The 12,572-nt window shown below is 47.7% G+C and overlaps 1 protein-coding gene across 1 annotated transcript in view; it reads right to left on the bottom strand.

Annotated features, from left to right (window-relative positions):
* Positions 1 to 12,572, bottom strand: part of nt5dc1 (5'-nucleotidase domain containing 1) — a 46,452-nt gene that overhangs the window by 1,955 nt on the left and 31,925 nt on the right. Inside the window, exons 8-10 of the mRNA XM_060042365.1 lie at positions 11,401 to 11,498; positions 6,708 to 6,829; positions 4,011 to 4,220 (exon numbers count right to left, since the gene is read on the bottom strand). Coding sequence (XP_059898348.1) covers positions 4,011 to 4,220; positions 6,708 to 6,829; positions 11,401 to 11,498 — 430 coding nt within the window. The remainder of the gene's footprint in view (positions 1 to 4,010; positions 4,221 to 6,707; positions 6,830 to 11,400; positions 11,499 to 12,572) is intronic.

A 12,572-nucleotide genomic window follows, 5' to 3' on the forward strand; every position in this document is an offset into this window, starting at 1 on the left:
TTTGAGGTAATGCCTCAGCTGTGTAAAGCACATTGTGTCTACCTGGAGTATGAAATGCGCTATATAAATAAATTGCCTTGCCTTGCCTTGCCTTGCCTTGCCTAGTAAGAGATACTGAGAATACGTCTCAACAAAGCTCAGTCTAACATGACAGCTAAAAACAACAAGGTGCACAAGTTCAAAGTTCAAAATGCGCTTTCGCATTTGGAACACACTCAAAGACCTACTTGCACACTTGCTTCTGCGAAAACATCTATATTTTTTCCTAGTATTTGCTTGAAGGTCACGTGCTGAATACAACCGGTCCTTGAGGTTCTTCCCTCCCTTTTCAGGCGACAGGAAGTCGTGGGCTCATCGCTCACATACACAACGCCTAGTTAGTGTCACAACAGCTGAAACACCATGAATAATATTTGCAACTTGAAACATGTATTCACGAGTGCCTTTGCAAAACAAATGTTCAAATATGATATTTGATATCTATCTTTAAAAATGAAATAAATAAAAATAAGACAATTAATCTTGCGAAAATACTATTTTGCTAATAGAAAAGACCAGTGCTGGCCAGCGACCCCCCCCTGCTGGTTTGGAGGTTAGTGATCAGTTGCCCTACACCCTCAGCCCCCAAAGCTCGGGTCCAGACCGCCGACACCATGTCAGCTTGTCATGTCTTCCAGTATTGGGCAGCGGTTCAATCCCCTCCAGGGATTCTCACCACCAGCCGGTGACTCACCATTCTCCATCTTAAAGAGACAGTGCATCCCGGCCCTCTGGCCAGGGGGGGCAGCAGAGAGCACCGGCTCGGTGAGCCCGTCATGTTGTCGACACAAAGAGCGAAAAAGAAGCAAAAACCGAATTGGTTTCACATTGTCCAATTGGTTTTCTCGTTTCATATTCACCCCATTGGTCGGCACAGACCAAATTAAATTGGCTGGCGTCCTGGACTTGAATTGTATGTATTCTATATTATACTATAATATAGAATAGATATATAATATATATCGATTCTAGATTCTTCCTTTCCTTATTGACTTCAATTTGAGTTAAAGTCAAATCGTGCAAAGTTCTGCAGCGCGTCTCTTTCAGCATCTGTCGCAACATCAGAGGTGCGCTGATTCAGCAGCTTTGTTTTTGCAGGTTGAAGAACAACATCCTGTGAGCATCGATAACCTTCGAGTGAACCAGAGACCACTTCAGGGTAGAGAGAGAGCGAAGCAGACAGAGGCAGAGATAGGAAGACAGGAGAGAGAGAGAGAGAGAGAGAGAGAGAGAGAGAGAGAGAGAGAGAGAGAGAGAGAGAGAGAGAGCCTGTGTTAGCGGGCTTTGTCAAACCCTTTCCGAGCACATCTTTGGATTTTGGCGTGCAGGAATGTTACATAATCGTTGCCGCAGGCTGCGCAGTCGCGCCCCGGCACGCAGGGCCTAGCAGGCCTCCACACGCCCGCCGGAGACTGAAACTATCGCTGTGTTAAACACGGCCGTAAACCCCCCACCTCAGTACCAAACCCCAAGGGGTCAAGGGCTTACACACACACAAAACACATCCACGGCGAGGAAGGGCCAACAAACACACAAACACATCCATGTTAAGGGAGAGCCAACAAACACACAAACACGTCAATGTTAAGGGACAGCCAACAAACACACAAACACATCCATGTTAAGGGAGAGCCAACAAACACACAGACACATCCATGTTAAGGGACAGCCAACAAACACATCCATGTTAAGGGAGAGCCAACAAACACATCCATGTGGAGGAAGAGCCAACAAACACACAAACACATCCATGTTAAGGGAGAGCCAACAAACACATCCACGTTGAGAGCCAACAAACACTCAAACACATCCCTGTGGAGGAAGAGCCAACAAACACACAAACACATCCATGTTAAGGGAGAGCCAACAAACACACACTAACGCATCCATGTGGAGGAAGAGCCAACAAACACACAAACACATCCACGTTGAGAGCCAACAAACACTCAAACACATCCATGTGGAGGAAGAGCCAACAAACACACAAACACATCCACGTTGAGAGCCAACAAACACACAAACACATCCATGTGGAGGAAGAGCCAACAAACACACAAACACATAAACACATCATGGTGAGGGAGAGCCAACAAACACACACCAACACATCCACGTTGAGAGAGCCAACAAACACACAAACACATCCATCTAGTCCGCAGGCGAACACAGGTGCATCATGGGTCCGCATCATGTCTTCGTGCCCATGGAGGGGGGGGGTCTGAGGGAGTCTGGGGGGTCTGATGGGTCCGGAGGGTCTGATGGGTCCGGAGGGGTTTGCGGGGGTCTGGGGGTGATTAGTCACACTTCCAGAGAAAGGAAAGCTGCGGAGGAGGGGGGAGGAGGAGGGGGAGACGGGGGAGAGCCCTTCACGCTAAACGGAAACAGCTGCCGGCTAGGAATGTACACCGTGTGCACAATTATTAGGCCAGTGAGTGTTTTGGCCATATCATAATTTTTATGCATATTTTCCAACATCAAGCTGTATAAACCTTAGTGCTTATTGGATTTAAGCATACCAGGTGATGTGTATTTGCGTAATGAGTGAGGGTGTGGCTTAAGGAGATCAACACTCTATATCAAGGTGTGCATAATTATTAGACCGCTTCTCTTCCTCAGGCAAAATGGGCCAAAAAAGTGATTTAACGGACTCTGAAAAGTCAAAAATTTTAAAACGTCTTTCAGAGGGATGCAGCACTCTTGAAATTGCTAAGATATTGGGGCGTGACCACAGAACCATCAAACGTTTCGTTGCAAATAGCCAACAGGGTCGCAAGAAACGTATTTCGAAGAAAAGACGCAAATTAACTGCCAAAGATTTGAGAAGAAACAAACGTGAAGCTAACAGGAAACCCATTATCCTCAAGTGCTGCCATATTCCAGAACTGCAACCTACCCGGAGTGCCCAGAAGTACAAGGTGTTCAGTGCTTAGAGACATGGCCAAGGTAAGGGAGGCTGGAACCCGACCACCACTGAACAAAACACACAAGTTCAAACGTCAAGACTGGGCCAAAAAATATCTGAAGGCAGATTTTTCAAAGGTTTTATGGACTGATGAGATGAGAGCGACTCTTGATGGATGGGCCCGTGGCTGGATCAGTAACGGACACAGAGCTCCACTTCGACTCAGACGCCAGCAAGGTGCAGGTGGGGTACTGGTATGGGCTGTTATTATTAAAGATGAGCTAGTTGGACCTTTTCGGGTTGAAGATGGCCTCAAAATCAACTCCCAAACCTACTGCCAGTTTTTAGAAGACACTTTCTTCAAGCAGTGGTACAGGCAAAAGTCTGCATCTTTCAAGAAGACCATGATTTTTATGCAGGACAATGCTCCATCGCATGCATCGAAGTACTCCACTGCATGGCTAGCCTGTAAAGGCCTTAAGGATGAAAGAATAATGACATGGCCCCCATCCTCACCTGACCTAAACCCTATTGAGAACCTGTGGGCCCTGCTTAAACGGGAGATTTACAGTGAAGGAAAACAGTACACCTCTCTGAACAGTGTCTGGGAGGCTGTGGTTGCTGCTGCACAAAAAGTTGATCGTCAACAGATCAAGAAACGGACAGACTTCATGAATGGAAGGCATGTGGGAGTTATTGAAAAGAAGGGTGGCTATATTGGTCACTGATTTTTTTTTTTTGACAGGTCAGAAATTTGTATTTGTAAATTTCGAGTTGTTTTATTATTATCACTTTAACAGATGAAAATAAAGGAGTGAGATGGGAAATCTTTGTTTTTTCCATTTGGTTGCATAATAATTCTGCACACTAATAGTTGCCTAATAATTGTGCACATATATAAATTAAGGAAGACAAATCCTCACTTTCACTTTCTTAAACATTCAGGTTTAGGTTCATTGATATTTTGGATTGACCGAGAACACTGTAGTTGTTCGATAATAAAAATAATCCTCAAAAATACAACTTGCCTAATAATTGTGCACACAGTGTAGAACGGAGAACGTAGTACCTCGAACTTGGCCTTGGTCTCCTGGTCCTGGTCCTGGTCCTGGTCCTGGTCCTGGGTCTGGGCCTGGGCCTGGGCCTGGTTAGCCCTGGCGGCGGCGCTGGTGGGCACGCCCTCGCCCTCCATTTCCTCCACCACCATCACCGTCTCCCAGCGCCCGAAGCTGGAGGCGGGGAACATGTCGGAGCGCATGCTGTCTCCGAAGTACACCACCTGGGGATAGGAAGTACACCAACACTCAGTACACCACCTGGGGACAGGAAGTACACCAACACTCAGCCCCCCACCTGGGGACAGGAAGTACACCAACACTCAGTACACCACCTGGGGACAGGAAGTACACCAACACTCAGTACACCACCTGGGGACAGGAAGTACACCAACACTCAGCACACCGCCTTGGGAGAGGAAGTACACCACCTGGGGACAGGAAGTACACTAACACTCAGTACACCACCTGGGGACAGGAAGTACACCACCTGGGGACAGGAAGTACACCAACACTCAGTACACCACCTGGGGACAGGAAGTACACCAACACTCAGTACACCACCTGGGGACAGGAAGTACACCACCTGGGGACAGGAAGTACACCAATACTCAGTACACCACCTGGGGACAGGAAGTACACCAACACTTAGTACACCACCTGGGGACAGGAAGTACACCACCTGGGGACAGGAAGTACACCACCTGGGGACAGGGGACAGTCTCATCGCTGAGGTAAGGGAGACCTATATATACTGCATATCTACCCACTCTCCTCTTTCAGTGCATTCAGTCAGAATTCCATGAGACTTTGTTTATCCTCGGTTGTCATAGCAATGTTTTTGACCATCCGAGAGAAATGAAAGCATAATCAGTCATGGAGCAGGAAGGGGAGGGAGGGAGTCCCTCTGATCGGTCCTCTCAGCCTGAGTCACCGTCAAACCCCCACAAGCTGTTTAACGGGAGTGGACCTCAACATGACGGACTCCACACACGAATACACACACAGTGGAACAGGGCAGATGTTGAGTGGATGACATCATCAGGGCCCCCTAGGCCGGGGGTCTAGCCCCCACCGCCACCAACACCACCCCCACCACCAATACCACCACCCCCTCCAACACTACCACCACTAACTTTGGGTGACCCAGAGACTTCCACTCCTTTACTCCACCTCCCTCACCCCCCACCTCCCACCCCAACCTCTACAGCTTAGAGATCAACCACACCTCTTATGATCACATCTCAGGGAGCTTAAGTCACCTGCAACTGGTTTAGACTCTGCTGACGCTGGCTGACTGACTCACTGACTGACTGACACTGGAGGGATAGTAGAGAGATATGAAACAGGACAGTAGAGAGATATGAAACAGAAGACAGTAGAGAGATATGATACAGGACAGTAGAGAGATATGAAACAGGACAGTAGAGAGATATGAAACAGAAGACAGTAGAGAGATATGAAACAGAAGAGACAGTAGAGAGATATGAAACAGAAGAGACAGTAGAGAGATATGATACAGGACAGTAGAGAGATATGAAACAGGACAGTAGAGAGATATGAAACAGAAGAGACAGTAGAGAGATATGATACAGGACAGTAGAGAGATATGAAACAGAAGAGACAGTAGAGAGATATGATACAGGACAGTAGAGAGATATGAAACAGGACAGTAGAGAGATATGAAACAGAAGAGACAGTAGAGAGATATGAAACAGAAGAGACAGTAGAGAGATATGATACAGGACAGTAGAGAGATATGAAACAGAAGAGACAGTAGAGAGATATGAAACAGAAGAGACAGTAGAGAGATATGATACAGGACAGTAGAGAGATATGAAACAGGACAGTAGAGAGATATGAAACAGGACAGTAGAGAGATATGAAACAGAAGAGACAGTAGAGAGATATGATACAGGACAGTAGAGAGATATGAAACAGGACAGTAGAGAGATATGAAACAGGACAGTAGAGAGATATGAAACAGAAGAGACAGTAGAGAGATATGAAACAGGACAGTAGAGAGATATGAAACAGAAGAGACAGTAGAGAGATATGAAACAGAAGAGACAGTAGAGAGATATGATACAGGACAGTAGAGAGATATGATAGAGGAGAGACAGTAGAGAGATTAGATACAGGACAGTAGAGAGATATGAAACAGGAGGGACATTAGAGAGATATGATACAGGACAGTTGAAAGATATGATACAGGACAGTAGAGATATATGATACAGGACAGTAGAGATATATGAAACAGAAGAGACAGTAGAGAGATATGATACAGGACAGTAGAGATATATGATAGAGGAAGGACAGTAGAGAGATATGATAGAGGAGAGAAAGTAGAGAGATGTTTTTCATCGGTCTGGAAGGTGTGGAGGGATGTGGAGGGTTGGGGGGGGGGGGGGGGGGCAGCCAGCGGCCTGCAGGTGCGCCCGTCTCACGCCAGGGTGAGATCCCTGCGATATGATTGGCAGACGAGCCCGGCCCTTTGCCCGGCGGCTTGGCGGTCGACGGAGGAGCTCCTGACACCTGGGTGAGGAACGCTCCAGCTGCCCTGAGCTCCAGCAGCCGCCCTGAGCTCCAGCAGCCGCCCTGAGCTCCAGCAGCAGGGTTGGCGTTTTTATTCGTTTGATACTGACAGACATGGCATTCCATGGAGCCCTGGTTGGAAGGAAACCCTGGCTGGGACGGGATGGGGAGCCTACCTTGGGCTCCGGCTTGCCCGTCATGGTCTTGAGGAGCTGGTGGAGGTGAGGCCAGTTCCCCTGGGAGTACCAGCCGGGTTTGTCGAGCGCCTGCAGGCCCTCGCTCTCCTCCACGTCGTCCACTGTACCACAAAGATGGAGGAGGATGGGGGGGGGGGTCATGCGGCGGCCATCTTTGGAGGACAAGGCTATGACTGAGGAATGCTATTTGTTTACCTTTGTTTGACATGCGTTTCGTAAAGCGACACAAAATAACCTTTCGACTTTACGATCAAAACACATGAAAATAGATCATATTCTGATTTAAAACTCCATCCGATTCTCTGTCTCCGACGTCCATCCCGACACTCAACGCAGAGCGTAGCTTCAGGGTGAGGGTGAGGCTCACCCTGTCATACTGACTGCCAAGTGAGGGATGAATCCACTGGCTGTGGCTCAGAGCTGAACCAGACCTGCTGACACGGTCAAAACAGACCGCCGTTACGTCACCACGGCAACGGAGGGAGATTCAGAACCTGAGTGGAACCAGAGGGAGGCTGGTCTGCATTAGTGCCACACACACACACACACTGATACACAGCTACACACACTGATACCACACACAGTTACACACACTGATACACAGTTACACACACACAGTTACACACACTGATACCACACACACAGTTACACACACTGATACTACACACACAGATACACACACTGATGCTGCCACACACACACACACACAGCGCAAATATGCTGGGTAACCTCTTCCAGTCCTCCTTCCCATGATGCATTAGAACAGGTTTGGAAGGCAGTGCAGTATGAGAGCGTGTGTAAAGACCGGAGGCCTGGGTAACTAGGGCATTACTCTGCGGAGGTGAGACGGGCCCGACATATTGTCACACACACAGCGGAGACCTCAGCAGTGAGGATTCAGAGGCAACAATTCAGAGAGAATGACAGGGAGAGAAAAGAGCCAAAAAGAGAGTTTCAAAGAGTCTGCAATAGAATGAGAGAGAGAGACACTGCACTCTAAGAGAGCTAAAAAAAAGAGAGTGCGGAAGAAAGGCAGGTAGACTGAGAGAGGCACTGAAAGCACGTGAGCCATAAGGAGATAGAGAGATTGGGGGGGGCAGTAAATGGTTTGAGAGCTGTCGTGTTAGGCAGAGCCAGGATCTAGATAAGCCCTCTGTGAGGACTCTCTGCTCTGTGCTTTGAGACCTCCAGCATACAGGCCTGCCACCTAAAGTCAATATTTAAGAGCCCGGCTCGCCTCAGCCGTAGAGATTCAGGCGCTTGCGTCTCATCTGTGCAGCAGCTTCCAACAGACAACACACCAGCGCCCTCTGAAGCCAGCAGTCTGTGTGTGTGTGTGTGTGTGTGTGTGTGTGTGTGTGTGTGTGTGTGTGTGTGTGTGTGTGTGTGTGTGTGTGTGTGTGTGTGTGTGTGTGTGTGTGTGTGTGTGTGTGCGTGCGTGCGTGCGTGCGTGCGTGCATGCGTGCGTGCGTGTGTGCGTGTCCTTCACATATCTCTAGAACCAGTCTGCTCTTCTTCACACGTGGTGCGACTATGGCGGCGAACGCGAGGATATTCAACATGAATCAGCCTCTAAACCAACAGCCGCACGGGGAACGGGCAACACGCGGAGCGCTTCACTGTCCTCACTCGGACGCTAGATGTAGACCGTTATATTAAAGTGTGTCTGTCCGTACGGCTTCACTTCACTCAGCGTATCGCTGGGAACCCAAGGGAACGCGGTGTAAAGGTGGAGAGGCTCTGATGGTTCTTAAGAGTGGTTCTGATCAGGTTCTGATGAGAGGTTCTCATGAGAGGTTCTTAAGAGTGGTTCTTATGAGCGGTTCTTAGGAGGGGTTCGAGAGAAAGAGGTTTGGATGAGCGGTTCTGAAGAGCAGTTCTGATCGGTGGTTCTGATGAGCGGTTCTGAAGAGCAGTTCTGATCAGTGGTTCTGAAGAGCAGTTCTGATCAGTGGTTCTGATGAGAGGTTCTGATCTGTGGTTCTCATCAGTGATTCTCATCAGTGGTTCTGATCAGTGGTTCTGATGAGAGGTTCTGATCTGTGGTTCTCATCAGTGGTTCTGATCAGTGGTTCTGATGAGAGGTTCTAAAGAGCGGTTCTGATCAGTGGTTCTGATGTGCGGTTCTTGATAAACGGTCCCAACTGGCCCGCTCTGAGCGGCTCTGCACTCATAGCTTTAAAACTCTCCCTCATCCTAGACATTGAAGAGCCACACAGCTCGGAACACGGTGGGAAATGATTGTGTCCTTAAAAATAAAGTTCCAAATAAAGGTCATTAACTGACCAATCCAATGTGTCACTGTCACCAGGGTAAGAACCAGCGGGAGAGAGGAGAACCCTACGAGATCCTACAGGAATCATCAACAGGGTCTTCTGACAACGTGGCAATATTCAGAGAGCGGGGGGGGGGGAGGGGAGTGAGGGGGAGAGAGGGAGACAGAGAAGGGGAACATTTTAGCAGCTGGATCCGCAGCACACTTCCATTCCCTGTCCACGGATGACATTCCAGAGGCGGGCAGAATTCCTGGACAAGAATTCCCGCCTGCTTTTGACCTCCAGCGCTGAATGCTTTCAGGGTTTTAGGTCTAAATATACATTTTTTACCCCGTGGATATGTGCAATGCAACTACATGTCAATGTAGGGATGTGTGTGTGGTTAGCATTTTTGTGAAGATCACAGGCAGATATTTGATAAGCAATCTCCATGTACAACATATTAGAAAATGCATGTGTTTTTTTGTTCCGATTTATTATGACTTTCCTAACTCTATGGGTTTTAATCGTGGCAAACATGAAGTTAACAAAAAGTCCTGTAAACATGTTGTACACATTGGCGTTGTTGGGGTCCCCTAGCACTATTATTCTATAAAACCCTACATTTTATCTTGTTTCTGTTGGATGATACTCAGGGCACCTACAGGTTCATTTCTGTGTGTGTGTGTGTGTGTGTGTGTGTGTGTGTGTGTGTGTGTGTGTGTGTGTGTGTGTGTGTGTGTGTGTGTGTGTGTGTGTGTGTGTGTGTGTCCATCTGTGTGTGTGTGTGTGTGTGTGCCTGTGTATGTGTTCATCTGTGTGTGTATGTGTCTGTTTTCTGTGTGTCCATCCGTGTGTGTGTGTGGGGGGGGGGGGGGTATGAGGAGAAAACAGTTCCCACAAGATCTCTGATCATTCAAGAAGCAATGGGAGAGGCAGGACATATTTCCCACGAGAACTCACCGACAGTTCTCAACAACTCTGATCATTCTCGCAGCAGGGGGGTTAGGGCGAACATATAACCGCGAGACCTCCGATAATTCTTGCAGTATGTGGGATGAGGTGTTTTTCACTTAAGGTCAATGAATGAGATCGTACAGTGATTTGCATATTTCACAATAGTCATATTCAATCAATACTTGATGTATAAGGGGAGGTTGGGGCCAGTCATGTATTATTTACTGGGCTATAAAGATGGTCAGTAGAAAGGCCTACAGTAGCTGAGAGAGAAACTTACTTGATATTTTTAGTGACAGTAAATTTCTGCATTGCTCAGGTCAAATTGACCCCAAACATCATAGCTGTACGTTTATTTGAACATAATAGTTGGGTTCAATTAATTCTTATTTTCTTAAATTGAAAAATGACCGCCGGCCGGCTTGGCCTGAAATGGTCTGGCCGCTCGGGAAATCTCCCGAATCTCCGGATGTGCCGGTCCAGCCCTGGCTTTGAACCCACCTCGGGACTGCAGTACTCCATAGGAAGCGATTGAAACGTACCGGTACGACCGAGGGCTGTGATTGGACCAAGACTTTACACACATATTCTGTAACGGCGTAATGCATATCATATCGCAGCGTATCGCATAACATATATATTGCAATGTATATCCTAACATATATTGCAACGTATATATCGTAGCGTATGTCAGAACTAAATCAACGATTAACGTCGCGCAAATATCAGCGTATTTCAACATGGTAAATCTGTGTTTATCGTAACGTATATCGTAACGCATCATAACGTACATCATAAAGTATATTGTAACACATACTAGTAATGTATGAAAACGACATCGTAACATCTATCGTAACATATTACGCAAGGTATCTCAACGTATATCGGAACGTATTTCGTGACGCATTTCAAAACGTACATCGTAACATAGATCGTAATGTGTATCGTAACTTAACAGAGAGACTGTTGATCTGATCTTAAATACATTGCACTTTCAATTTTACTTACTAAAAAGCCTTTTTAACTTTCAATTTAATTTTCTCTTAAATACATTGCACTTTCTATTTTACTCATTTCTTGCATATGTTTTCTTTTACTTATCTATTATTTTATTTTATTGTATGACAATGTTTATAGCTATGTGAAGCACTTTGAGTCTGCCTTGTGTATGAAAAGTGCTATATAAATAAAGTTGCCTTGCCTTGCCTTGCCTTAACGTAAAGCATATCGTAACATATATTGTAACGTATCGTAACGGGGCATCGTAACGAATATCGTAATGTGTATCGTAACGTTTATCGTAACGTATATCGTAACATATTGTATTAATGTATGAAAACGACATTGCAACGTACATATTAACGGATACCTTGACGGCATACAGCAAACTTTATAGTAAAGTCCTTTGTATTGTTTATCGGGACATTCTCGGGGCGGGGGGGGGTGGACAGGACGCTCACCGAGGGTTCTGAAGGGACGCTGGTGGGGAACCAGGGAGAAGAACCCGGGCTTCAGCGCGTTGGTGATGATGATGTCGAACAGATCCTCGTAGTCCTTCCTGTAGCACAGAAACAAGATGGCCGTTAGCCGGCGGACGACCTCCGACAGGTCCTCAGAATAAACGTTGTGACGAGTTGATGGCGCCACTGCATTTGAGGAAGCTGGCGCGACGAAGCACTGCACTAAGCTACTAATCGAAGCATGCTAGCTAGTGAAGTGACTTCTAGTTGATGGATGATGTTCTAGCAAGGCTGAAGGTGTGTGGAACGCAGCCCGAAAGGTTCTGCTCATTCATGTAAAAAAGTTAAAAGGATAAAAGCAACAGCTAAAACGACTCAAGAACAATAGATTGTTTTTTTTACTTCACTTGTATTTTTCCATAGAATTGTTATTCTTCATGTTTAAGGAAGGGAAGCCCCCGTTGGGTCTCGGTTCCCACAGTCTCCTCCCCCCTCTGTCCTCTAAGAGCTGAGGGCTGTCCAGCCTGGAGTCCTCTGAGACGTCCTCATACTAAAGGACTGTACACCATCGGCCCACTCATCCACCATTCTGGTGCCAATGGTCTAGTTCACTTTATTTGCTATACTGTGTAGCAGTTATTTCCAATATTTTCATTGTGTTCATGAGTACACAGTCACCATGATGTTGGGTAGATGGCTAGATGACTAGCATCTTTAGCCTAGAGGCTGGAAGGCCGCTGCATAGTGGCTTAAAGCTAGCTCGCAATGCCAAGCTAGCTATGTTAGCGATGCCAGGAGGATGTGGCGGCTAGCCGTCAGTCACAGCCCCTGGGCCTCGCTAGGCCACAACTCACAGCTGACCGTCACTGGCTCTCTACCCGCCAGGCCCACAGTGGGAAGAGAGGCCCGGGGGCCCAGAGACAGGAGACCCCAGGGCCCAGAGACAGGAGACCCCAGGGCCCAGAGACAGGAGACCCCGGGGCCCAGAGACAGGAGGCCCCGGGGCCCAGAGACAGAGGCCCCGGGGCCCAGAGACAGAGGCCCCGGGGCCCAGAGACAGGAACCCCCGGGGCCCAGAGACAGGAGGCCCCGGGGCCCAGAGACAGGAGACCCCAGGACCCAGAGACAGGAGGCCCCAGGACCCAGAGACAGGAGGCCCCGGGGCCCAGAGA

Source organism: Gadus macrocephalus, chromosome 21 (assembly GCF_031168955.1).
Source record: "Gadus macrocephalus chromosome 21, ASM3116895v1".
Lineage (NCBI taxonomy): Eukaryota > Metazoa > Chordata > Actinopteri > Gadiformes > Gadidae > Gadus > Gadus macrocephalus.